General features: G+C 45.7%; 1 protein-coding gene across 1 annotated transcript; it reads right to left on the reverse strand.

The window, feature by feature from the left end:
* Window positions 1-404: 404 nt before the first annotated feature.
* CES5A (carboxylesterase 5A) lies at window positions 405-25,581 on the reverse strand. Its single transcript, XM_088027117.1, has 13 exons — window positions 25,509-25,581; window positions 24,185-24,389; window positions 22,022-22,160; window positions 20,255-20,388; window positions 19,672-19,825; window positions 18,080-18,184; window positions 16,233-16,337; window positions 14,780-14,920; window positions 11,964-12,032; window positions 9,961-10,108; window positions 2,936-3,085; window positions 730-802; window positions 405-627 (listed from the first exon to the last, which is right to left on the reverse strand). The coding sequence occupies exons 1-13, from the start codon at window positions 25,579-25,581 to the stop codon at window positions 405-407; spliced, it is 1,719 nt and encodes a 572-aa protein (XP_087883243.1).
* Window positions 25,582-27,453: the final 1,872 nt, after the last annotated feature.

Consider the following 27,453-nt stretch of genomic DNA (forward strand, 5'->3'; position numbering starts at 1 on the left):
TGCCTGGATTGGAGTTGGAGCACTCAGATTTCAGGTAATACACACCTCTGATAGGAAATCCACTTCACCTTGGATGCTGGGGGTTGGGGGAGAGTTTTGAGCACAGGATTAAATTCTGCTCCCCATACATATTTCACGTTCTGATTTTGTTTTCTCTTAGTAACAAGATCATTATGATGCCAACCAATAGGCTGGCCCTCCTGCAGATTTATTGGAGAGATCTGGTAGCACTGAAGACAAGCAGCGTTGTTTGATATAGAAAAGAAGTCCCCTAGGGCTCCTCCCCACGTCCATAAAACATCAGTACAAGCAGCTGATTTCACAAAGTAGCTAAACACAAAAATGGAGCTAATGATCGTGGGGGAAATTGCAGAAGAAGGAAAACCAAAATCACACACAATTTCTCAAGGAGCAGAGAATAAAGGCAGGAGCAGAGAAAAGGGGAGTAAGGAAGGAGGACCACGGAGGGCTGTGGAAGTGGACATGATCAGGGGGAGGGTATCCGACCAAAATTCCACCTCCTGCTCCTTCAGTTTCTGTCCCACGCTTACGTTCAAATCCAGCTTCAGGTAGTGCTCGCTCTGATCGTAGGCTGGCCACAGAGGCAGGCCTTCCCCATTAGGGTCCCTGGAAGTGAGGGCAGAGACGGGGGTGAGATTTCCATCCTCCAACACCTGAATGTGGGGGAGGCTGGGGGAGGCGACGGGGGGGGGGGGGCGGCTCACTTACCCGGTCCGAGCAAAGTTGGCCCAGTATCTCATCATCTTCCTGCTCAGCAATTTTTCCTCCTCGGTGGCTCCTTCTGAAGGAAGACAATCGCAAAATCCGGCTCTCACATGGACTCACCAGAAGGCCAAGGTGACTCGGGTGCGCTGAATCACATTCACATGTCCCTTCCCGCCGGATCCTCTCACCAGCCCACCAATCCATGCATTCATTCTGCATCTGCACAGACTGAGGCCCAGAGCAGCCAGGACTCGCCCAAGGAGTCGTGGCTTCCGAATGCTGGAGGAGGCTGAACATGAAGCTTCCCCGTCTAGCCAGTGCTTTTCTATCCATTCCTGTGAGGCTGCGAGCTCCCTGAGGACAGAGACCACCTCTCTCTCTGTCTCTTTCCACCACTCCTCGCCTCATGCAATTAATTAATTATTGCATTTCTTTATTTGAGAAAGTAATACTTGCTCAAAGTACAAAATCCAAAATGCACCAGGGGTATCTAATGACAATAAGTTTCCCTCCCATCTCTTTTCTCCAGACACCCAGTCCCCAGGCTCAGAGTCAACCATAGCTACCAGCTTCTTGAGTGCCCTCTGAAGGCAGCCTAGTCATGTACTAGGGGTTAAGTGGACCCCTTTTTGCACACTCAGTATAATATGAACACATATTCTGCGTCTTTTTCTTTTTACTAAAATCATATCCAGGAGATAGTTCCATACTGTCGCCTATAAACCCACCACTTATTGCCATTTATTGTTCTCTAAATGTATAATGCATAAATATGTATATATGCAATTATAAGTGAATATATAATTCATGCATCCAGTACTCTCTTGGTGGATCTTTACATCATTTTCAATCTTTTGCTGGTAAAAGCAATGCTTCAGCGTGTGCTTATACTTTTGCTTGTGTGCAAGTATAATTGCACCAAAAAATTCTAGACGTTGGATTGCTTGGACAAAAACCATCTGCATTTTAAATTTGGTAGAGTTTTGCATTAATATATGAGGTTGTCTGTCTCCCTACACCTGCTCAAATACATTATGTAAAATGTGTTGCTCCTCCCAACCTTGATAGATGAAAAAGTCTTCCTCAGTCAAGGTTAGTGTGCAATCTTCTTGTTATGGGTGAGGTCAAGTGGATTTTCATACTTAAAAGTCACTCATGTTTCCTTTTCCATAAACTGTCTATTTGTATCTGCTAGCCAGCTTTCCACTGGGTTGTTCTTTTCCCACTGGTTTTAGGAGCTCTTTAGATATTAAGGAATTTAACCTTTGACACTCATGTGGTTCATTTTTTCCCACGTGGAGAGTCCTGTCCCCGTCCCACAGTATGAGCTCGGTGATGGCTGCTGAGTAATAGTACAGTGACATTTATTAAGCACTCACTGTGTGCCTTGTGAGAATTTTCACTGAATCCTTATGACAACCGAAGAGGTAGTTGTGTTATCTGCATTATAAGGATGGGAATGAATAAATGACGTAACAAATAAACCTCAGTGCACAAACGTACTTATGCAGGGGCTTGGTCCTCATCGTCGAGAAGCCAGCATGAACTGGTCAAGAGCCTGTAGTGTGCAATTTCTTTAACAAAATATTTTAGTGATATCTGTAGTGTGTAGTTGCTATAATTTTTTTCTGTGGATAACCTCACCTGATTGGCTTCTTATTTTAGGCCCTGCACAGGTCATAAATTCAGGAATGGATGAGCTAACCTCACTAGCAGCAGCCCACAAGCATCTACATTAGGCCACCTGGGTCCAGAGGACTTCGGGAATTATGAAAAACATGGTTTTTGGTTTTTGGCTTTTTGTTTTTGCCTTTTAAAGCACTGGGTGGTAACCTCATCGACAGGTCTGGAAAGGGCAGGGAGGGTAAGACCAGTGGTCAGAGAGAAGGAAGAAAGTGGTTTTAATTAAAAAAAGAAATTAGGTCGCATGAGTGCCCCCGATTGCCCAGCCCTTTCGGCTTTAGCACAAAGAGAAACACTCATCAAGCCAATGCTGGCAACTCCTTTTCATCTTGGTTTCTAAAAATAAGAGTGGGGGCGTTTTCCAGGGAATGGTTGTGTTTGTAAACCACAGACTAAGTTCTGACCCACCAGTACTCCAGGGCTCTGGCATCATGTTGGGTGGAGGGAGGGGCTTCTTCCCAGCTCATCCCAAGCTCGAGTCCCCACAAGAGCAGAAACACCCCGCCCCCCGAAGCCTGTTCCTTACCGAACATGACAATGTTGCCTTTCAGGAAGGAACCTCCAAATACAAAGCGGATTTCATCAGAGTGATCGGCTTTGACGAAAGTCGGCCTTGTGTCCTTTAAGCACTGGGGCCCGTGTTGAAACTCGTAGAAGTAGACAGGTGCCCCAGCATCTGCACAGAGGTAGGAGAGGGCCTGTGGCCAGTGCAAAGGGCGGTGGAACAAGGGCTGGCCCCGCATCCCCACCCAGCGGGTCCTCCACACCCATGGGTGGGACGGCTGAGACAATAGGTGACCTGAACCCTGCTAACTTCTCTCTTCCTTATTGGAGGCTAGTACTTGCTGCCACAGCAGCCCCTGCACCCCTGGTGACAAGAACTCACTACCCCTCAGAGCAGACTGAGATACGCCTTTCCTATTGAGCAAAGATTTACCTCCCTGTGACTTCCTCCCACTGATTCTGGTTCAACTGTCCGGAGACAAACCAGTTATTCCCTGCTTCCAACATTCTTTCTCTTCTCTTCTCTTCTCTTCTCTTACTCTTCTCTTCGGCTAAAGGTCTTTGCTTTGTAATTCCTCCCCGCCCCCACCTTTTCCTGCATCATCAATGTTTCTCTACTGGACCACTGCCATCAGTAGCCAACATGCTTACAAGTCTCCCGTTAACACATGCACACACACACAGAGGCACACACAAACACACATACTCTTGGTCTCAGCTTCCCCTCTGGCTACTGGCTTATCTCTCTAAATCCCTTCTAGCAAGACCCTACAATACTCATTATCTTGCTCCCTCTCATTCTCTCTCTCTCTTAATTGAAGTGTCATTTATGGACAATAAAAAGTGCAGATTTTAATGACATGGTTTGATGAGTTTTTACAAATGTATACACATTCCTGTAACCACCATGCCAAGATATACAGAGCATTTTTATCACCCTGGAAAATTCCCTTGTATGTCTTTGTAGTCACTCTACCAGAAGACAATCAACACTTTTACTGATTGTCACCACAGATTAATTTTGCCTGTCCTTGACCTCTGCATAAGTGGAGTAGCACAATATATATACTTTTGTGTGTCTGGCTTCTTTTCCTGGGTGTAATGTTTTTGAGATTCATCCATGTTATTTCATGTATCAGTCGTTGATTCCTTTTTATCACCAAGTAGTATGCTATTGCGTGAATATACCACAATGTATTTACCCACTCATCTGATGATAGACTTTTGGGTTCTTTCTAGTTTGGTGCTATTGATTAAAGCCGCTATGGATGTCCATATACAAGGAAGGACATAAGCTTTCACTTCTCTTCAGTGAATGCCTAAGAGTAGAATGGTTGAGTAATAGGATAGGTGTGCACTTAATTTTATAAGAAACTGACAGTTTTCCAGAATGATTGTACCATTTTACATTCCCTCCAGAAGTCCACGATACTTCTGAATATTCCACACCCTTCGCAGTACTTGTGGGTATGGTTTGTGTTTTCAGTATTAGCCATTCTAGTAGGTATACATGGTTTCCTCATTTGGGGTTTATTTTGCATTTCCTTGATGACTAATAATGTTGAGTACCTTTTCATGTGCCAAAAGAGGCTTTCCTGTATCTTGTTTTGTGAAGTGTCCTTTCAAGCCTTTTATCCATTTGTAATTGGAACGTTTGTCTTTTCATTATTGAATTGTAAGAGTTCTCATATGCTGGATGTGAAGTTTTTGTCAGATAATTATGTTGTGAATATTTTCTTCCAGTCTGTGGCTTGCCTTCCCCTTTCCGTAGCAACATTGGGTTTTTTGTTTTAGGTAAAATGCACATAACATAAAATTCACCACTTGAACCATTTCTAAGTATGTAAATCAGTAGTTTTTAGTACATTCAGAATGTTGTATGACCATCACCACTATTGAGGCCCAGAACACTTTCAGGTCCCCAGACAGAAACCCTGGACCCCTTATGCAGTCACTCTCCATTTGCCCCCCTCCTGTCCTTTGGAAACTGTTTTCTGTCTTTGTGATTTGCCTATTCTGGACTTTTCATATAAATGGAATCACACATGTGGCCTTTTGTGTCTGGCTTCTTTCACTTAGCATAATGTTCTCATGGTTCAACCATGTTGTAGCAGGTGTCAGGATTTCATTGCTTCCCATGGCCAAATGATAACCCCTCTTATGTGTACACCACGTTTTGTTTATCCATTCATCAGCTGATGGATCTTTGGGTTGTTATCACTTTTTGGCCTCTCTAAATAAGGCTGCTATGAACATTCATGTACAATTTTTGCTTGACCATCTGGTATTCAATTATCTTGGATCTATCCCTAGGATATGGGTTGTACCATGGGTTATACCATGATTTTATGTTTAATTTTTTGGGGAACAGTCAAACCACTTTCCGCATTGCATTTATCATTTACCAGTCCCACCAGCAGGACATGAGAGTTCCAGTTTCTCCACATTCTCAATAACACTGTTATTTTCTGGGTTTTGGTTTGTTGGTTTTTTTATTATAGCCACTTTAGTGGGTATGAAGTGGTATGTTGCTGTGGTTTTGATTTGCGTTTCCCTGATGGCTAATAATGTTGATCACCTTTTCATGTGCTTATTAGTCATTTGTATATCTATTTTGGAGAGATGTCCATTCAATCCTTTGCCCATTTTTGAATTGACTTGTTTGGCTTTTTGCCGAGTTATAAGGGTCCTTTGTATATTCCAAATAATAGACCCCTATCATATAAATGATTTACAAATATTTTCTTCCACTCTGTGGGTTGTCTTTTTTACTTTCTTTATATTGCCCTTTGATGCACATTAATTTTTCATTTTAATGAAGTCCAATTTATCTGGGTTTTTTTCTTTTTTGATTATACTTTTGTTGTAATATCTAAGAATCCACTGTCACTTCCAACCTATTTGTGTCTTTAGTTCTAAAGTGACTCTCTTGTAGACAGCATACAGTTGGACTGTTTTTAAAATCCACTCATTTTGCAATCTCTGCCTTTTGAGAGAATCCATTTACATTTAGTATAATTACTGACTATGAAGGACTTACTTCTGCCATTTTACTATTTGTTTCCCATATGTCTTATATCTTTTCTATTCTTCAAGTCTTCCATTACCATAATATTTTCCAGTGTACCATTTTGATCCCCTCTTGTTTCTTTTACTATACATATTTTTAGTTATTTTCTAAGTGGTTGCCCTGGGGTTACAATTAACATCCTAATTTATAATAATCTATTTCAAATTAATACCAACTTTGTTTCAATAGTGTACAAAAGCTTTCCCCCTTTATAGCTCTGTGCCTTTATATTGTTATTGTCACAGATTGGATCTTGATGCATTGTATGTGAAAACATAGATTTATAATTATTATTTTGTACAGTTGTTTTTAAATCATATAGGAAAACAAGGAGACATTAGAGAACCAAAAATAAATCAATACTGACTTCTATAAGTAAACATAAGTAATGCGAGTACCATTAGTAGTGTTCTTTTTTCTTCTTGTGGATTTGAGATACTGTCTAGTGTCCTTTTGTTTCAGCCTTAAGGACTCCCTTTAGCATTTTTCAGGCAGGTTTACTAGTGACAAACTCTCTCAATTTTTGTTTATCTGGTAATGTCTTGATTACCCCTTCATTTCTGAAGATAGTTTTGACAGATATGGAACTCTTGGTTGGCAGGCTTTTTTTTTCATTCTGCACTTTGAATATGTTATTCTATTGCCTCTGGCCTCTGTGGTTTCTGTTGAGAAATCAGCTGTTAATCTTATTGAAACTATTTTGTACATGATTAGTCTATTCACTTTAACTGCTTTCAGGAATTTCTGTTTTTGGTGTTTGATTGATTATGTCTCTATGTGGATCTCTTTGAGTTTTTCCTACTTGGGATTCAAATTCCATCAAATTTGAGACATTTTGATCATTATTTCTTTAAATATTATTTTTACCTCTTTTCTCTTTCCTCTCCTTCTGGAAGTCCTATCATGCATATGTTGGGATGTTTCATGGTGTTCCACAGATCTCTCGGGCTCTGTTCATTTTTCTTCATTCCTTTATCTTTCTGATCCTCACACTGGGTAATCTCAATGGATTTATGTTCAAGTTCTCTGTTTCTTTCTTTCTTCTCCATGATCAAATCTGCCATTGAGTCCCTCTAGTGAATTTTCCATTCCAGTTGCTGTATTTTGCAATGCCAGAATGTCTATTTGGTCCTTGTTATAATTTTATAAATTTTCTCTTTATTGCTTCTCTATGTGGTAAAACATCATTTTCATGGTTTCCTTTAATTTTTTATATGTGGTATCCTTTATAGCTATTTTAGTATATTTAATAGTTGGTTTAAAGTGGTTAGTAAATCCAATGTCTGGGGTTTTTCAGGGACAGTTTCTATTAATTTCTTTTTTTCCTGTCTGTGGGCCATACTTTCCCATCTCTTTGCATGCCTTGTTGAACACTGGAGATTTTTAAAATTATAACATGGCAACTCTGAACATCAGATTCTACCCCTTTGCCATGGTTTATTGTTACTGCTTGTTGTGGTCGCTGTTGTTAGCTTGTTTAGAAATGTTCCCATACTAATTTTGACTATTCTTCATCATGTGTGACCACCAGTCTTTTTTCTCCTGTTATCTTAGTGGTCAACTAATAATTTTATGAGTCAGCTGAGATTTTCATAAATGCCTAAAACAAACAAACAAAATCTCCCAATCTTTGAAGATGGGCATTATGTGTGTGTTGAAGCACACCCTCAACACTCAGCTAGACAGTTTACAACTCTTACTTAGCTTCCACTCTCTGTAAGAGAAGAGCCTTCAGGTCAGCCAGATATAACAGCTTAGGGCCATCTCAGGCCTTTTCTGAGCATTCTCCCCACTCTGGACATGCACAAGGCCTTCTAATTTCCCAGGGACATGAGGGAACTTCTCAAACCTTTATTCCCAGAGCATTCCATTGCCCAGCTTTTCTTCCTAAGTGTTGTCTATTGTTTATTCCAACTGTTATCCTTTGCCTCCGGTGGCAGCAACAAATACATTTACTTTTTTTTTTTTAGAGAGAGAGCATGCACGCATGTGTGCATGTGAGCAGGGGTGGGGAGGGACAGAGGGAGAGGGAGAGAGAGAATCTTAAGCGGGCTCCACTCCCAGTGCAGAACTGGACCCAGGGCTCGGTTTCACCACCCTGAGATTATAACCTGAGCTGAAATCAAGAGTTGGACGCTTAACCAACTGAACCACCCAGGCACCCCAGCAAATGCATTTACCCTTAAATGTTGATGAAAAATGCCCTCCAGGTAGGTTCCTAATCCCTGAGACAGTTCTGGGTTAGGTGAAATAAAAGCAAGCCCCTTGAGCTCAGTTGTTTAGGGAGCCACCAGATAGATCAAAGGAAAAAAACCACAATTCTTTGAGTATAAGGTCCTTTTTTCTCCCTCCAGTACTAGGAGCCTATACTACCAAGGTGGGCTACTGTCTTAAAGGTCACTGCCCAGCTGGTAGCAGGAAATGGTACAGAGTAAGTTGAAATGCCACACTCTCTCACTGAGACTCAAGGATCTATATGTTGATTAAATGTTCACTTGCTTGCTATAAACCCTTGATTTGTTTCCAAGTTCTGATAAAATTGATTCTGACAGTACTTATCAGTTTATTCATTGCTTTTGTAGTGGGACAGATTTTTGGAATTCCCTCCTCCACTATTTTTGCTAACATTGTTAACAGTGTTTTTTGATGAGCAAAAAAATATATATTAATTTTGCTTAAGTACAATTTTAGCTTTTACATTTGGATCTACAACTCATCTCACATTGATTTTTGTGTATAGTGTGAGTTAGGGGATTGAAGTTCACTTTTTCTACATAAATATCCAGTTATTCTAGCTCTGTGTGTTGAACAGTATTTCCTTTCTCCACTGAATTATCTCAGCATCTCTGTCAAAAATTGGCTAACTATTTTCTGGACTCTCCACTCTGTTCTATTTGTCTGTCCTTCAGCCAATACCAGACATTCTTAATTCCTGCATCTCAAAAATAAGACTTGAAATCAGATGACTTGTAAGCCCCCTAACTTTGTTATTCTTTTTCAAGATTGTTTTGGCTATAGTTGCATTTCCATGTAAAATTTTAAAATCAATTCATTCATTTTTTCCAAAACCACTGCTGAGATTTTGAGATTGGGATGTATTCTCTGAAGATCAGTTTACTCATTTTCTCTTGAATCCGTTTTAACCAGACTTTTATCTACATCATCCCATCACAATAGTTCCTGTCAAGGTCACCAGTGATCTTGTTTCCAAATTCAAGAGTCAATTCTTGGTCTTCATTCCCTCATCACCTCCATAGACCTTATGATACAGAATCCCACAGCACCCTGCAACTGCTATCCCCTGCCCTGTTTTATCTTCTAACACATACATATTCTATCTTTACTTGTTTGTTATCAATCTCCCCAACTAGAATGTGAGTTTCATGGTGGCAGGGTCTCTGTTTTGTTCACTGATGTATCTCTAGGGCCCAGAATACTGTCAGGCACATAGTAGGCTCTTGGTAAAAAAAAAAAAAAAAAAAAAACTGTGGAAAGAGGAGGAAAGGGGAATAGAAGAAAGAGAGAGTGAGTGAGAAGGAGCGAGAGAAGGAATTAGGGCAGGGAGAGGTGAGGGAGGGAGACAAGGTTTGTGTTCTCCCAAATAATACTCTCTTTCTGGTTGCTCCACTACTCCTTAGAGCTAAAATGCTTGGAAAGATACTTCCAAAGAGAAAGGAGACTGGGAAACTAGTCCCCCCCAAATTATGGGGAGGTGGGCATTTTTTGCATGGTCCTGACGGAGAAGAAACAGAAACAACAGAACTGATCAACATCCCTGAACTCTGAAAGGCACGGGAATTGCAAAGGTCAGTGTGCAGGGTTATATCCCACACATTCCTGAGAACTCCCTCTCACTGAGGGAACAGAAGGGTGGAGCAGGTGGCCAGTCATCAGGCCACAAGACTCTCTGCAGCCACTGGCCTTGCTGGGCTGTGACCCTGCTGTGGGGTGGGGGCTGGGGGTACTCAGAGACTCACCTCTGTGATACCGAGCTGTGACCACCCCAGGGACCACAAAGAACACATCTCCAAGCAAGTCCAGAAAACGATCTCGTATCTCAACCGGGGAATGCTTGTTGGAGAAGTACTGATCAGCCACAAGGTATAAATACTGGTTGGAGATGTGCTGTAAAAAAATCATGGTCACAGGAGACCCAGGTCAACAACGGCCAACACGCTGAGCATTTGCTTGGGCGGGCATGATTCTGGGGTCTTTACATGCATTGTCTCATCTAATTCACACAGTGACCCTATGGGGCAAATATCAAAATTAGCCCCATTTCACAGATGAGGGAACTGAGGCCCAGAGAGGGTACGTGGTTGTCCAAACTGGTGCAACAATGATTCTTCCGCAAGTCTATCTGCAGCAGACTGCGTGCTCCTAATCACAGTGCGCAGGCCTCTCTGAGATGTTTCAGAAACAGCCATCCCTGTCAACCAAGTGTAGGACCCTTCTGAGTGTAGACCTTTGTGACTGCTACTGGGACCCTGCTTCTGGAAGCAGTGCTGCCTCCAGTCCTTTGCTGTTTGATTTGAACAAGTCTCTTGTTGGAATTCCCTTATCTATAAAAAATGAGTTGTTCGGAGGATTACATGAGAAACATGCTCTCTGACACAGAGCCCGTCTTCAGTTCTGTCAGTCTCCCCTGAGACCTGTTGCCAAATCCCTGAACAGGGCATTCTGTGCTTTCCTGACCCGGGATAGGGCTGCCTCCCAGGCTTCCATCCCTCAACTTGCCCCAAGCACAAATGCTGGCCAGTGAAAAGTAAACCTCATGAACATTCAGGGTCTGCCACACTGGTGATGTTCTTGGGGATCTGGGGGCCTGGGAAGTGCTGGGACAAGCCATGGCACCTGGACCATCAGTCCACCCACTTGCCACATGAAAACAGGTACAGCCCTGTAGAAGTTTCTTTGGAATGTGGAGACAGTACAGAGGACACCTGGGAGTACTGCTCAGACTCGTTCAGCGGGTCCTCTGAAGGCTGGGTGTTTTTAATCAGGCCCAGAGCAACTCCAGGCTCTGGTGCAAGTGCCCCTGACTTGGACCATAGGACCAGCAGAGCCCCTGGCCCCTGTTCCTCCATCAGCCGGACAAACCTAACTCATTCTTCAAGGCCCTTCTCCCTGAGGGAGCCACCTGCTCCCTCCCACAGGCACCAGAGGGCCTCGGACATTCCTCTGATCTGGTTTGTTAGACACTGCGCTGAAGTGCCGCCTCCTTCCACCTACCCCACGGTCTGCGGATTCTGCGAGCATAAAGGGAATGCCTGCTTCTCACTGCACCTCAGTACCTCAGTGTGTAGGGAAGCCCTGGGGCACGTGGCCTCTCAACAAACATCCATTCAATGACTAAGTGAAAGAAAGGAACCAGGTACAGAGTTCACGCTGGATAAATGTTTAAGGCAAAAAGACCGAAGAAGAGAAGGGAATCCATCCCTAAGTCTAGCGTCTGGCTTAAGACCTGGTACTGATACATCTGTCCAGGGAGTCAATGAATAAATGATCGAGTAATGGTCCTTGGTCTTGCTACAACCTAATACAGTGCCTCGCTGGCATCTAGTAAATATGGGTCCCTAGTCCCAGGTGTGTTTCAGAATTTATAGTTTTTCAGACTGTACACAGATAATTCAGTACCGAGGCTGCATATGATGTCACATGCTCTGGGGGATGGCCCCCTCAGCCCCTACATTTCCGTGTCCGCAGAGAAGCATGTGAATAGTGGGATGAATGATGTGAATGGGAACGGTAAGGACCAGTGGCCACATATCAGCTGGGGCAAGTGTGGCTGCCCTGTGGGCTGGTTTTCAGAGCTCCTTGGATTTTGAGACTGAATAAGGGACGGTGGAGCCCTACTTAGCAAAGATTCACTGAATGAGTTAACGAGGAACGTCTACAGACCCAGCCCCTTCTCCTGAGTGTGGCCCAAGGAGGTTTGTTAAATAGCTGACTGAAAAATCAGTTGCCCAAGCTCACTTACCAGGACTGTGTGTAGCAAGTGCAGGGCGAGAGACTTGTTGGAGCCCCCGAGGATCTCAGGAAACTCTTTCTGTGGAGAGAAGTAGGGCGTCCTCTGTGAGCACCTCAGGTCACCAGAAGGGAAAGCGCTGTCTCTGAGTGTCACAGTGCCTGACTTTTAGAAGACAGGCTGGAGAGCAGGAACCTGTTCAGCCCCCAGGGAGCGACATGCAGGAGCAGCCTCAGTGGGTTGGTGGAGCAATGAAGTTTCTTCTTCCCACATTTGCTAAAAGGCAGTCATTCCCTGCCATACCTGTGGTCTTGTGGGGCCCGAGTGGCTGCTCTGTGGAAAGGCCATGTTATGAGCTGACACCCCCCACCACATTCCCATGTTAAAGCCCTAATCCCCACTACCTCAGAATGTGACCATGTAGATATAGGGTTGATCAAGAAGTGATTAAATGAGAGAGAGGACGTTAGCTGGCTGGTGGCCTTATACGAGGAGGAAATTCTGACACACAAGAGGCACCGGGGATGCGTGCACACAGAGGAAAGATCATGTGGGGACACAGGGAGAAGGCAAGCCAAGGAGGGAGGCCCCAGAAGAAACTGGAACTGCTGACACCTTGATCTTGGACTTCCAGCCTCCAGAACTGTGAGAAAATAAATTTCTGTTGTTTAAACCATCTGGTCTGTGGTATTTTGTTATGGAGGCCCTGGCAAACTGATAACAGCCTACACCTTGGCTTTGGCATCAAGTCCAAACAGAGACCAGAAAATCTTGAAGCCAGTGATTTAAAGTTCTCTTTCTCAAGACCTTTGCAATCAGGGCCTCTGAGAAGCCAGCAGGTTGCCAACAGCCAGTGAGGTGGCAAGGCTAGGGGTTAAGAACCTAGGCTCTGCCTGGGACCTAGTACAAGCTATGGGTAATTATTTGCTAACTGACGTCTCCCTGGCCAGTTCTACAGCTTAAAAACATGAGAGGGTAGAAGTACTCTTCACCTGTCAAATGAATTTCTCTTTGACATTTTCTGCTGAAAATCTTGGGATAATAAATCACCAGGGTAAATATTTAAACAACTTTGTCTCCTGGCATCTGAGGGAATCTCCAGGGTAATTCAATTTATCCACAAGTATATTTCAACTACAGAGAACCTCTCTATAAGTTCAGGAGCTGAGATTTGTTTTTGGAGGATTACCCACGGTCTCCAACGACCAGCAGTGGATGTAATTGCAAGGTCACATGATATAACAGCACCGCCCCAGGCTCCTGACCTATGCAGACCTGGGCACCAAATATCATGGTACCACTTGAATAATTCCAATATCTAACATTTACTGAGCACTTGCTATATGCCAGGCTATTTGATGGGTACTTGTGAAGCAGGTAGTAAGATCAGTCTTATTTCACAGATTAAAGGAATAAAGGTTCAGAGAGGTTGGGCAGTTCACTTAAGGTCACACAGCAGGTTAACAGAGAACCCAACATATAATGGCAGAGCCTAAGCGCATGAAAAAAAGTATACACCACTGTCTCCTTCCCAGCTGGGAGACTTTGGAAAGGAATTTTAGCTTTTCTGAGGCTAAGTTTCTTTAACTACCAATGCCCGTTTGCAAGGTGTTACACCGATTGGCATACACTTGGCACGTGGAAGGCACTCGGGACTGGTCGCAGTGGTTACGGTGGTGGTGGCTGTCATCAGGAGCACCTGCCTTCTTTTTTCTGGCACAGACCTGGAAGTACTGAAGGGCCTTCCTTAAGCCACAGTCTGTGACTCAGTTGCCTCATTTACAACATGAAGAGAAAGATCCCCACCCCCACTTACCCCAAAACATTGCTCTGTAGGTCAAATTCATCATGGCAGAACATGCCTTTGACAGCCCAAGGAACTTGGGGTTCTGGTTCTAAACAGCACCAACTAGCATCTAACCTTGGCAAACCCTGTATTTCATTACCTCATCTCTCTCAGCTTAAAAGGAGGAGATTGGTCTCTATAACTGAGCCATGGTGATATTATGAATTTGAGCATTCCTCCTTTCTGAGGACAGATGAAAAGTTTATTTCGAATCAGGAGAGGCTTCTTAAATGGCAGGGTCAAGGAATCATGGCTCCTTCTCAGCATTCGGCCCAAGCACAAACGATCCCTCCTCAGAGAAGCCTTTCCTCTCTACCCCTTCTCCTCCCTAAAGATCTTCTACCAGTTTACGTCCTTCATAGCACTTGCCCCTTCCTGAAACCATCTATTCAACCTTGCATTTCATCTGCTCTCCTCACTCAGATGGGAGCTTGCCGAAAGCTGGAGCCGTGTGACTTGTTTACTGTTGAACACTTGGGTTTTGCCAAGAGTGTAGAGCAGGTAGCAAATGTTCCGTTCATACTTGTTGAATGACTAAAGCGATTCAATAATTTTGCAACTTGGACGAGCCTCGGGAGCTCTCTTGGAAGTCAAAATGCCAGAACCGAGGCTGGACGTGAAAATGTAAAGGCCTGAAATTTTCCAAACCCGCATGAATTTCATCTCTGAAGTGTAGTGTGCTAATTTGAAACAATCCTTTGTAATGTTTTGATCAAAGCTCAAATGGATCCCATCCTCCCTTACTTTTTTATAGAGTTGTTTCTTTCTCTATAAGCCTTATACGAGGAGCAGGGCAGACACTGGCTACGGCTGCCCCCAATCCTCAGTTACCCTCTTTGAGCGAGAGGAAGGGGCATTTCTTCATCCTTGGCTGCCAGGTCCCCTCGGAGCGCTTGGCGTCATGCACGGGAGTGCTCAGCTTGGAAGCACACAGCTGCCTCGTGGCTGAGGGAGCGACAGGGAGGGCAGCTGGGGTTCTTACCATGGGCAGCAGGAAGCCACACTCGTGGTTATTGACTCCGATGACAGAAGGAACTGAATTAAATGTTTTTTCAGTCAATAGGTCTAGAGGCTCATCAGGAAAGAAAAAACCATCAACCACTCGAGTGAAAGACTTGGTTTTCTGGAATAAGGAAGAAGAGAAGAATCAGCATCTGTTTCTGTTCATAAAATCCGCTGTCCCCCAGACCCTTAGCCCAGCAAAGCCAACCCACTCCAGCAGTGGTCAAACTGCATTAAGAAAGGAAAAATAAGCCACCTTTGGCCCTTCCCAAGGCACGAGTGCTGCCTGGCCAGCCCTGTCACTTACTTGGGCAAAGGGGCTCAGCTTCCTGCCTAGAGTCCTCATCTGCTGAATGAGGATAATAATTAGTATCTACCTAAAAAAGACAGGAGCCTACAACAGTGGTTCTCAAGGTATGGGTCCTGGACCAGCAGCATCAGCATATCACCTGGGAACTTGTTAGAAACAAATTCTCAGGCCCCAGCCCAAGCCTACTAGATCTGAATCTCTGGGGGTTACAGCCCGGCCAACTTGTTTCACAAGCCCTCCAGGTGATTCTGATGCATGCTCAAGTTTGAGAACCACTGGCCAAATGCAATGGGCAGAGTGGTGAGCTAGCGGCAGGCGTTGGCTGGGGGGGTTGGAGGTGGCCAGAGTAGTGGGGGTTGGTGTATATTTGCCTTCGACTTGGCTGGATAGTTCTTGGGTCTCAGGAAGCAACACCTGGCTCTATCCATGGTTTTCTGGGGTCTCTGTTTGGGAATAGGAGTGGAAGGGAGTACATAGAAGACTTTTCACACTACATCAGGTCAAGGACTTGGTAACCAGCTCCCAGATTCCAGCACTGCTCAGCAGACCCTTCATCCATGCCAAATAACTACTTAACAAATGTTGGAATCTGACAGATAATGACCTCGCTCTTCCAAGACCATCAGAAGCTCTCAAGGTTGGAAGGGACATAACAGCTCATTTGGTCCAATGAATCATCCAGGGACTGAAATCTGTCAGCAGTCATCGAGATTCTGCTTGCATACCTATAGAGGTGGGTGTCTCACTACCTTATCTAGGAGCTGGCTGTTTTGAAGACAGCTGAGTTTTTAGAAAATTCTTGGTTATACCAAGCCAAAATGGCTTCCTACAGAACTCTGGCTCTTGGCATTGAATTAACTTCTGGCAGCATGTGGAACAGGTGCTGTCCCTCTTCCTGGTGACTTAGAGACAACCTTCCTATTTTCCTGGATGTTCTCCAGGCTAAGCAGCACCCCTGGCCCATCAAGTTCCTTAAATTACCTATCAGGGTTCTATATATTCTACCTTGTGTTTCTATGGCCATTACTATGAATCCCAACCTCCATCTTTCCAAGTCCCAAATCAAAGTAAGTAAGAGAGTGGTGGACTCTCTCGGCCCCCAGACCCTCCTGTCCGTCTTCACCTTGTTGATGTCCAACAACTCCTCGGGGGATTTTGCCCTCAGGCACAGCAGCAAGGCCACAGAGTCTGACGCGTTGCAACCACAGATATGCGTGATCACCTGCAACTATTTCCGGAGGACTGAGTCAGAGCACAGCATTGAAGGCCGCCACGAAAATGAAAGTTGACAAGAGTCCTTGATCCAGCCCCAGGCTGGTTCTTCATATATGAAGCCTGCTGCCCCTCCCCACCCCCATGTACATGTAACAGAATGTACTCATTGAGGACCGGTTGGCCCTGGACCTCTTCACGCTCCTGCCTGACCCTCCTGGCCATATTCAGCAACCGCTGGAGCTGGGGGAGGTGGTGTGTCAGTCTGTGGCTACCGAATAGAGTCAAGCTTCCTGGTCACGGAGATACCAGTCCTATGACGTTGACTCCATGGCACTAGGCCCCACTGAGCCCAGAAGCCCAACTCAGGAGCTCCAAGAGTGAGGAGCAGCTTTGCAAGCATGACTTAACTGTATGCTGAGGCATGACTCTGGCTCAGTCTCAGCTTGTCAGATCTGCTCAGCCTCACCCCCACTGCAGCCTGGAAAACCCTGAACATCTTTTTCTGTCTCCCACCAATTCCACTCATCCCCACCTCCTCTGGGATGTCCTTTCATGAACTCCCTCCTTCTCTAATTTCCTGTCATGTCACAGATTCCTACCTGCTCTTCCTAGCCTTTTCCTAAACACTATCTCTCCCAGTCACTGAACTTTCCTTGGGCACTTGTCCCTTGAAAGTGGTGGTCCCTAAGTGTTTGGGAGTCACGAAGGCTCTGAAAATCCAATGAAAACTACAAACCCTCTCCCTGGGAAAATGCACAAACATACAGAATCTGCCTACAACTGTAGGAGCTCAAGGACCACCTCCCAGACTTTTCCTGGACTCCAGGTTAAAGATGATGGTCTCAAGTCAGTGTGGCCTGTCTCCATCTATAAACCCACAGGTCCTAACATAGAGCTGGGGGGACAAGGGACACTCAATATATGTATGCTGAATGAATAAGTATGTGCACAAAACCGAAAGCTGATATATTGTGTTCTCCAAATTAATATTCCCTGTGTATTGAGGATATGTTTACAATATTATATCTCTAGGTCTCTGCTCTTGGTGTACACCGTTATTTTCTACAAGGTGTTTAAGCAAATATACCACTAAAATGCACAGTCCCCAGGAGATGGCTCCACAGCCCCGTGCTAATATTCATTGACTGAATCAGCTCATTTGTTAACTCATTCATTTGGCAAACATCAGTAGTCACCTACTAGACCCCAGGCATTATGCTGGGACATGAAAGAGACAGAGATCTTGGTCTCCAGGTCCTCACTGCTTGGTAGAGCACTGAACAAGATGACAGATGACAAAAGTCTGGGGCATATGCCTCACCGCCCCCTTACAATCTCATGCCAGGCAACATGCATCAGTCACAGTGTTCTTTCCCACTGAACTGGAAACAGCTTCAGAATCTTTCTTAACATAGTACTCTAGGTGGAATGGAGTAGGTACTGGAAATGAGCTGTATATCACAGAGGGGACTGAGTTATCTATTCCAGGTGAAGAATAGTGAATAAGATGTAAGAACTATCACATAGACATTCATGTACACATGTGCACACACCTTCATGTGCCCCAGCTGTACTGCGCTGGAGACCTACTTCCTGAACCAGGACTTCCATGGAGCAATAAGGTTCGCCTTGGCCATTATTGGATTCTTTGGCCATGGTCGGTAAGGACGGCCAAGCACATGGTCAATCAACACCTGACCATGTTCTCCCCAGACCAAGCAGAGGAAGCTAGAGAGGTGTTAACAATATACCTACATCTTCATTCCTCTCATCATCGAGGGCCCTCAGGAAAGGGATGATGGCCACCCCACTCTCCATGATGGCTTTGTGGAATAAGCCATTCGCCATGGGGGATAGAATCTGGAATGAGAACACAGGAGACCAGGAAAAGTCAGGCAGGGGACTCCCCATCCATTAAACACACTACCCAGCCTTCTTTAAAGAAACCTTCCCAGGAAGTCTCCTTAAAAGCTCTACACATACAGGAGAAAAAAAAAAAATCCCTGGTTTTGGGATTCAAGGATGAGCCATGAAAGTTTGGGGAAGTTATTTAACTTCTCTGAGCCCCAAGCTCCCAGGAACTTTGAGGTCAAACATTCTAGTGTGTGAGTGCTAGCTCCTTCACTTCCTGGCTGGAGAACCTCAGGCAAGTTTTGTATATATTTCTGAGCATCAATCTACTCCCTGCAAAACTGGAAGGAAAGATGGAGCCCATATCACAGAACTGTTCTGTAGAGCAGAAGTAACGAATATAGAAGGCCTTGCACAACACCTGGTCAAATACTACACACTCAGGAAACGGTGGCTGTCATCATATATGTAAAAGTTGATTTACTCTAATTCACCTTATCGAGTTATCTTGAAGACAGAAAAATATCTTGTATATTGTCAAGTGCTATATAGCAGAAGCTCTCTTAACCCGCTTCCATGTAACTGCCTTCTGTGCACCTGTTAGCTGAGGCCCAGGAGATGCTGACCCCTCGGAGCCAGAGGGCTGTTTTCTAGCACCACACACCTTTCTATTCCCACCGGTTTCTGGCCACGTGCCAGGGGCATTTGCTCCCAAACTTGCTTTGTCAGTTACACTTGCTATTGTAATGACCTAATCGATGAAATATCGTGGGAACCAATGAAGTATGCATGTAAAGAGAAAACAAAATTATGTTTGGGGAAAGAAACCTTTGATGAAGGCAAGTAGCTGAAAAATACCGCCATCAGATTAATTTGGTGTGAACGAGGTAAGAGTATAAGATATGTGGCGAGGCAGCAGAAGCTGCCACGAGCACGCTGCATTCACAGACTACAAGGCAGGCACCTCAAGTTTGTGCTCGCTGTAAAGAAGCTAAAGCAGCTGTTAGAGGACAATGAATCTGGGGGGAGGGGGTTATGCCCAGAGCCCACGGTGGATCTCCGGCCAACAGACTGACCCTGAAAAGATACAGCACTGTATCAAACCATTGGTGGAGAAATGCACACTTTATGTTGGAATTTGAAATAAACTGTTATATGCATCCTTTGTTACTTTACGTTTTAGCTGAATTTTTCTATTAAATGAGTAATTACCTGTCCTGGTAATTAGATACCAGGGCTTCGACCCTATAAATATAAGGGATTTTTCTTCAAACTGTTACTCACTAGGTGATCTTGGGCAGTTCATTTAAACTCTTCCTGATGACAGCTCTTGTCCATGAAAGGAGACTGAGCCTCTAACTCATGATGGGAGGCTTGAGGGAGACAAGATGTCTGTTCGACGTGAAGCACCAATCAGCTACAAGTGATACATGGTCCTCATTTCTGTGACCTCTCCCACTGAGTTTCGTTCAAGCCCCCCAAAGAGAAGAACTCACAAGGCTGGAAACACTTATGGCTCCCGCTGACTCGCCAAAGAGGGTCACAGAGTGTGGGTCCCCACCGAAGAACTCGATGTTCTCCTGGACCCAGGTTAAGGCGGCCATCTGGTCCAGGAAGGCCCAGTTCCCCCGAGCATGCTGGTCCCCTGTGCTGGGGCAAGAGGCAGGGTGAGAATACTCAGTGGATGTCAATCTGCTTCCTGAAGCTCAAGGAGTTCGAGGTGGAGGCTCTGTTTGTCCATCTGCCGGTCAAATGCAGAGGGTCTGGGCCCTTAAGTAGGGCAGAGCCATGAGATAGAAGGACCCTGGTCCCTGATGGACCACATGGAAAGATGTCTGTCAGTCAGGATCACTCAGCTGGACCTTACTGGAGTGAGAAAGATTTTTTTTTGGTTTTAAGCCACCAAGACTTGGGGGTTAATCTCTTCCTGCTGCAAAAATTACCTAACTACTTTGGGTCACATTTGTTCAATGTCACTGAAGGCTCATTCCTCCTTAGGCGGCTGGGCACTGAATCCCCTGTGGCTGCCCACAGCTGTGCCTTGGGGATCCGGGGTGTCGATAGCGTGGGGACACTCACCTGAAGAAACCAAATATTCCTAGCCGGTACTGGGTCGTCACAATCAGCACGTCTTCATAGGCAGCCAAGGCGGACCCGTCAAAGATGGAGGCTGAGCCAGTCTCGAAGGCACCCCCGGGGAGCCACACCATGACCTGTGGAAGGGAGAAGACCTTTCTAGTCAACCTGCCAGAAACTCACATCCCCTCCCTATGCATTCTGGGACCTTCTTTCTTTAGGGAAATATAAGCGTCTCACTTTCCTTTCTAAGTAGCATCAGAGGTTTTGTCTTTTGAAGAAGGCCCAGGGGTAAGCTTGTGGGCTCTGGCACCTGGCTACTCCTGGGCTTGATTCCCAGCTCTGCCACAGATGAGCTGTGTGACATTGGGCAGATTACTTAACCTCTCTGAGGCTCATTTTTCTCATCTGTAAGATGTGAAGAATGAAAGTATCTCACTGATGGGTTATCATGAGATTTTAAACAAGATCCTACATCTAAAGTTCTTAGAACAATTTCAAGTGCTCAGAAAGTATTAACTAAATATCTCTGAACTTGTGACCCATAGGAAGAAGGAAATCACTGTAAGCCATGTAGGAGAGCAAAAACCACTTAAATTGTTTTAACTTCACTCCTTCCCCTACCTACAGAGAGAAGAGAAGCAAGGAGAGATGACAGGGAAGAGAAATGTGAAAACTTTACTATATCGATTAGAAAAATTTGGACTGGGGAACATTAAACATTCACATGGTACTATCAGGATTGATATACTTATTAATAAATCCTTTCCATTCTCTCTTTTTAAAAAAGATTTGTTCATTTATTTTAGTGAGAGAGAGAGTGCAGGTGGGGAGGGGCAGAGGGAGAGAGAATCTTAAGGAGACTCCATACTGAGCATGGGGCCCGATCTCACGTCCCTGAGATCATGACCTGAGCAGAAACCAAGAGTCCGATGCTTCACCCAGGTGCCCCGCCCTTCTCTTTTTTAAAGTCATACTAGGGACTACAACTCTTGGGGTAGGAAAAGAGAATAAAGCCACTGAGGAAAAAGAAGGACCAGACAAAGCCCTGGCTTTGGCATCGGACCTGCCACTTACTGTGTGCACAACGTGAAACGAGTCACTTACGCCATCCCCGTGCCTCATCTTCTTAATCTGTACAATGGGTCCAATAATCCTTACCCACCGGTTACTGTGGGGGTTAAATGAGATAATATACTGTGGCTGGCACATAGTCAGTGCTCAATACATATTGTTAGGATCCAACAGATTGAGTCTCCCATTGCACCGGCAGAGGGGAGACAGGATACAGGAGAGTGTGGTTAAAAATTAATACCTTTCCCGCTCACTTATACAGAGATATTTTACATTCTTAAATGAAATACTTAATATTATTACCTGTCCTCACGGCAAACAGAAAAACTAGAGCAAATGATCCTTTTTAAAAAAGGATTTCCCAAACAAACTAGCTAACAGAAAATCAGGGTCCTTTTAAGCAGCGTCTTTCTAAATATTTACAGACCATTAAATAGTCAACAGGGGGGGAAACAAAACAAAATAAAAATCAAAGGTCAAGTCACTGCCAACAAAGAAGCAATCAGAAAGGAAGATAAAGTGAATCTGTCATTAAATGACTTTTTAAGAGTTATTGATGCATCAAGTGATTACATTTCCCTTTTACCCAACAGGGGGTAGGTTTGATTCTAGCCTGGGCATGAACCCGCTAGAATCAAACCTACCCCCTGGGCATGAACCCGCTAGCTGGAGTCCCGGCATGACAGGCAGCCTTACGGGGAGCTTGGAGCCGGTGTCCGCATGGGCTGGCGCATAGATGTTAAGGTACAGGCAGTCTTCGGACACTTCCAATTTGGGGTAATGCACCTTGAGAAAGTGTTGATCTGAGAGCAGCCACTCTGAGTTCTGGAAGCACCTTGGAGGAAGGAAGGAGAAATCCTCAGAGTTGCTGTCAGCTAACTTGCCTGGGAGGGGCCAGGCCTTGTGACTGCAGAGAGGCCTGGTGGTCTCCCGTGTCTGAGTGGAAGAGGCGTATGGGAGCTACTGGTACAAAGTCTAATCAGCTCCCCGGCCCCCACCATGGTGGCACAGACAAAGAAACACACTATAATTCTTTTTTATCTGGTGTTTGGGTAGGAAAGCACGTTGTGCAGAATAATTGTATCATTAACTTCCAGCACTCATCCATGCCTACAGCCACTACCACAATTCAGACACACACATAAAGATTCAACATGCCTCAACAATTCCCCAACCTAGAGGGCAAGACACTAGGTTACATAGCAAGGGCTTTGCTCTAGCAGTTACCTTTTCTAGCCCCCAGAGGAACAAAAGGACATTTCTAGGCCTTTCCATCAGGAACCAATGGAAGTAGATGTGCAGGGAGATTCTGGTATCCAAGCCTTTGCTCAAGCTGGTCCCTACACCCAGACGGCTCTCTGCTCATATGTTTGCTCATGTTCTTCCCTGTCTTTCAGATTCAGTACAAGTGCCACATCCTCCAAGAAGCCTTCTGAGATTTCTCCAGTTAGACCACTGCTTTTTAGAAACACCTATATATGTTGTGTTCTTTCCTTGAAGTTCTCCTAGACTTGCACGAGTGTTACCATCTTCCCCCACTCAAACGTGAGCAGCTAAAAGCTGTTTTAGTCACCTCAGTACCACGTAGTCCCTAGGACTGAGCATGTGACACAGTAGGATTGAGTGAGACCAATATATGTGATTCCTAATATTCTCAGGGCTCAATTACTGTTAAGTTTTTTTAATAGAAGAGTGTACAGCTTAGGCGGTACTTATCACTGCAAATTTACCCCCAACAAGTGCTTATGCATTTTTGCCCCTTTGTATATTGTTTATGAGAAATCAAGGCCTCACTGGTTTCAGCAAAGCCATCCCTGACCTCCCTCCAAGGTTAGGCTAGGTGGTTCCATCTCAGCACCCTTCTCTGATCCCCTAAAAGGTTGCTCTTGTCACTCCATATTTTAATCGTTGTTATTATTTATGTCCCTACCACCCCCACCAGCCTACAAGTTCCTTCAGGGCAGCTGTGACCAGCCCACTGTGTGCCCCCAGGGCCTTACAGAGAGGCAATTACTGAGTTGGTTCTCAATGGATATTAGCTGAATGAATACATGAAGGAAGGAACAGATGAGTTTCAGCTTAGTGTCCTCGGTCCCTGGGCCACATGGGTTCTTCTTCTGTGGCTTAGGGAGCTTCCTGGCACCAGGGTACTCCTTCTGCCTGGGACCTCAAGGCCAAGAACCAAGAACCAGTGTGGCCCAACCTGAGGACTTCCCAGAATCTGAGCATCAGAAGATTCTGGGGGATTTTCAAGTCTCACCTCCCAACCTATGCTCAAGTCCTCATCAAGATTCACCCACCTCAGCTTGAACATTTGCAATGAAGGGGGGCTCCTGACCCACGACATGTGCATTTATTCCACAGGTGTTTGTGGATTTCCCTGCATTGGGCACAGAGCACTAGAGCTGAAATCCCTCCTGGGTGGTTCTTCACCCCAAAGCCCTCAGCCAGTCTGGACCCTGGAGAGACTAAGTCTGGGTGGGGCGTGACATAGAAACACCTGGACCAAGACTCAGTAAGTCAGTCACAGTGGTTTCCAAATCCAACTGGTCCTCAAACCACTAGACACCTTCCAGTGAAACCAGTTTCCTGGGCCCCACTCTGGAGATTCTGACTCAGGAAGTCCCAAGAAGGGAGCCCAAGGAATCTGCGTGCTCTGACCACCACCACCAGTGATCCCGCTGATTAGCCAGCTGGGGGGCCATGGGATTACCAAAGCCCTTGTCCACTTCTGCACCCCTCCTCCTCCTCCTTGGTGCCCCCCCCCTTTCCCAGGGAGCTGCATGACCTTTATTCCCCTTCAGTACTCTGCCCCCATGCCCAGGTCACATTCCACCACGGGACTGAGGCTGCTCTTACAATTTAGGGTAGGACGTGGTATCTCGGAAGTCATTCCAGGGCAAGGCAGGCTTGGGTTTCTTAAATCGCAGGGGTCCTAGAGGGGGCGTAGCATAGGGGATCCCGAGGAACATGTTCACAGGCATGGTGCTTCCCAGCACAGTGGCTTGCTTCCCCCGGACCCATCCCAGCCTGGTGCTCCTCACCGGTGCATCCGCGGCTGGCCCTGAGGGAACACACAGGGACGAATCAGGAGTGGCTGGGTAGAGAACTGGAATGAGCCCAACTAGAAGCTCCCCTCACTTGGGGGCACTCTTTCTTGGCCCAGAGGCTGGGCAACAGGAAGTAGCTAGATTCCCTGTCAATGAACGAACCCCTGTCCAGGGCTTCTTTCAAGATTGCTTTAGAAGGCACCTGCATCAGAGCACCGACTTAGTTTCTCCTAGGAGCACAACACTGAGCCACAAAATTTGCCCCAGTCACCTTGGGGAACAAGGAAGCTCTCCCTTCCGCAGAGCAGATTTCCCTTACTCTGGATCTGATAGATGCCAGGCTCTGCAGATCCTAGCATCCCACAAAGTCATCTGGCCCTGAGTCATTTTCATACCCATCAGCACACTTGCTGGCATGTCTGTGCATCCCCTATATGACTACTAGCTTTTTGATTTTTCTTAAAATTAAATTTAAATAAACTTTAAAAATCTTACCCAGAGGAATCCCAAGCAATAACATCTATGGACTTGTGCTTTGGATGAGTTAGGCCTATGGTTTGAATACACATGAAAATGAATATACATCAACGAAAATAAAAAGTTCTCATGCTGATGCCACCTGACATCAGCTCATCCACCTCCAGGGATATGAGGATGACATTTTTGGAACCCGAGAGTGCAAGCTTCTCGGTTTCCACATAGAATATGGAGTGTTGAGAAGTTCACTGCCAGCTATTTACTTAGCAGGACTCAGGTGTCTTGGTGCTACCTGCTCTAATGTCGTTCTAATAGAGAAAGTCCTGTCCAGGCAGGCAGCAGTACAAAGCATGGGCTCCATCCTATGTCCCTCCCCAGTGCCTCCGACAAGGTGTGAGCAACTCACAGACAGGACCGGGGTCTTCTGCGCTCTACCCACTCCCACAAAGGAGACTCTGGCGGGGGCGGGGGGGACGGTGGTGGCTTTCAGTAACACCAGGACATTGGTCAGGTGCCCCGAGGTTACTACATAGCCTTTTATGAGCCTTCGGACCTCCAAGAGATGGGTTTGTTTGCACTAGTGGAAAATCCTCTATGGTAAGGAAATCTCCCTACCCCATCTTCTGAGGGCTCTCCTCTCCCATGGGGTGTCTCACCCTCAGTGGCAGCTGCAAGGACCCAAACAGCCCAGATCAGGGTCTGGCCCTGGTGCCCCAACTCCCCGCTCATCCGGCTGGCCTGCCTGAACTCCCTGCACCTCCACGGCCGCAGCTGGCCTCAGAGAGCTTCAGTCAGGGACAAGAAAGGGCTTCCTGTCTGCAGACAAATGTTGAGCAGGCAGACACAGGACACCGGGCTGGTGAAGAGAGGCAGCGGACCAAGATTTTTGGAGGAATTGGCCAAGCAAGACTTTCCTGTTCTGATTTACATAAGGAGAAGCTGATGATTAACTTGTAAGCTGGGGAAGGATAATGTGGCAGGCCCTGGGTGTGCGGGATGGGACAAATACAAGGGACACTGGGGATCAGGGAAGTCAAAGACCTTAACTCCAGTGCCTGCAGGGGCCAGGAAGGCAGCAAACAAGCAGTGAACGCAAGCTGGCCAAGAGAGCCCAATAGGATGTGATGGGGACTGTGGGACACAGCACATGCCCTCTCTTAAAGGGGCAGTGACTTCTCAACTCCAGCGAACATTTGGCTTATGACAACGTAGGTACACCAAACCAGAAGTCAGTGATCTCTCTTGATTTTTATATGTGGCTTCAATTTTTTAAAAAAATCACGATATGAGCCCAATGCAGTATTTCTACTGGCTTGAGTTGCATCTGCAGTTCTGATCTAGACCCAGCACCCCCACCTAAACACGAGGAGACAAGTCCAAAGAGGTGAAATTCCTATACGCGGGTGGTTCTGTTGAAGCCTGTCCTTAGCATTCTGGTGGGTCATTGAAGATCTAGCTCAGGACCCAGGAACATCACCATCTTGCTTCCAGCAGGGTCCACACCACCCTTGGGGTAAAGGGTCCAGGATGGGGCTTCCCAAGTGCTTGGGGTTAGGTGGGTGGAATCAGAATTATGTGGGGTACTTGTTGAAATTGTGTCCTTCTGCTCAGCCCCCCTGGAGATCTGGGAGCAGGACCTGAACAACATCATTGGTAGGTTTGGGAAGCATCAATCTAATGTACAGGTCTCCCAGAGGAGTCACCTCCTGAGAGAGGCGGGGTTGTCACGAGCAGGTATTATGTGCCTGCTGGATACAGAACTCTACACGACAGGCAGGGAAAGCTTTCCTCAAAGTCAGAGCAAGGGGCTGCCAGATGCATTTTGCTAAAGGCAGGTGCTCCTGTAAATCTCTACAGATTAGAAGTACTCCAATAAATACCTTTCTTCCCAACTCCAGGTCCATTTCTGATGCACCACTGACAGCGCCAGGAATTATGGAAGCAGGACTTGGGTAGAGTCCTTTCTGAAGGTTTGATTCTTAATTCAGAAAAAATCACTTATGGTTCAAATGGAACCTTGACAACACTTTGAATTGCCCCCTGAAATCCAGTGAACAGCAGTGGACAGCAGTCCCTAGGTATGATGAGGAGGAGTAAGGAAGAAAGGGACTGCCTGTATCAAATGTCTAGATGTTCAGACTGCCCACCTTTGAGGTGACCACAAATCCCAGGAGATGAATGGGGGATGGGGTGAGAATTTCTAAAATGTTCGCAGCATGCCCTGCAGACTTTGCTGGTGTAGTTAAACACTGAGCATACCAAAATCCCAACACATGTGTATAGACATGTTGGTTGCTGCTAGGCTCAAATACTTACAGCTTTTCAGACATCAAACCCCTTAGCTTGGGTCTGGCCCTAGCGTGTTGAGACCCGCCCACACATGGCTCTTTAAAATGGGGTCAAAACAAAGGCCACTTGTTTTCCTGCCTTTCCCAGGCCCTTCCTGGCATGGTTGCCCTAAGCAGCTGAATGCTCTTGCCCATGGCCTTGAGACCATTTACAGAGACCCAGGTTCTATCTGGATTCTTCCTCAGAATCAAGGGTGTCCTTGAACAAATCTTTTCTTTCCTCTGGGCCTGTGTTTCCATCTTCCGGTGACAT

The sequence above is a fragment of the Eumetopias jubatus genome, unplaced genomic scaffold (assembly GCF_037043125.1).
Source record: "Eumetopias jubatus isolate StellerSeaLion01/CBP00866 unplaced genomic scaffold, mEumJub1_p1.0 scaffold_10, whole genome shotgun sequence".
NCBI classification, from domain to species: domain Eukaryota; kingdom Metazoa; phylum Chordata; class Mammalia; order Carnivora; family Otariidae; genus Eumetopias; species Eumetopias jubatus.

Coding starts and splice junctions, on each gene's coding strand:
- CES5A (XM_088027117.1), bottom strand. CDS start 25,581: ATGAGCGGGGAGTTGGGGCACCAGGGCCAGACCCTGATCTGGGCTGTT. Junction 22,161..24,184: donor ACCACGTCCTACCCTAAATT/GTAAGAGCAGCC, acceptor CCTTCCTCCAAG/GTGCTTCCAGAACTCAGAGT. Junction 14,921..16,232: donor AGTTGTTGGACATCAACAAG/GTGAAGACGGAC, acceptor TCCTTATTCCAG/AAAACCAAGTCTTTCACTCG.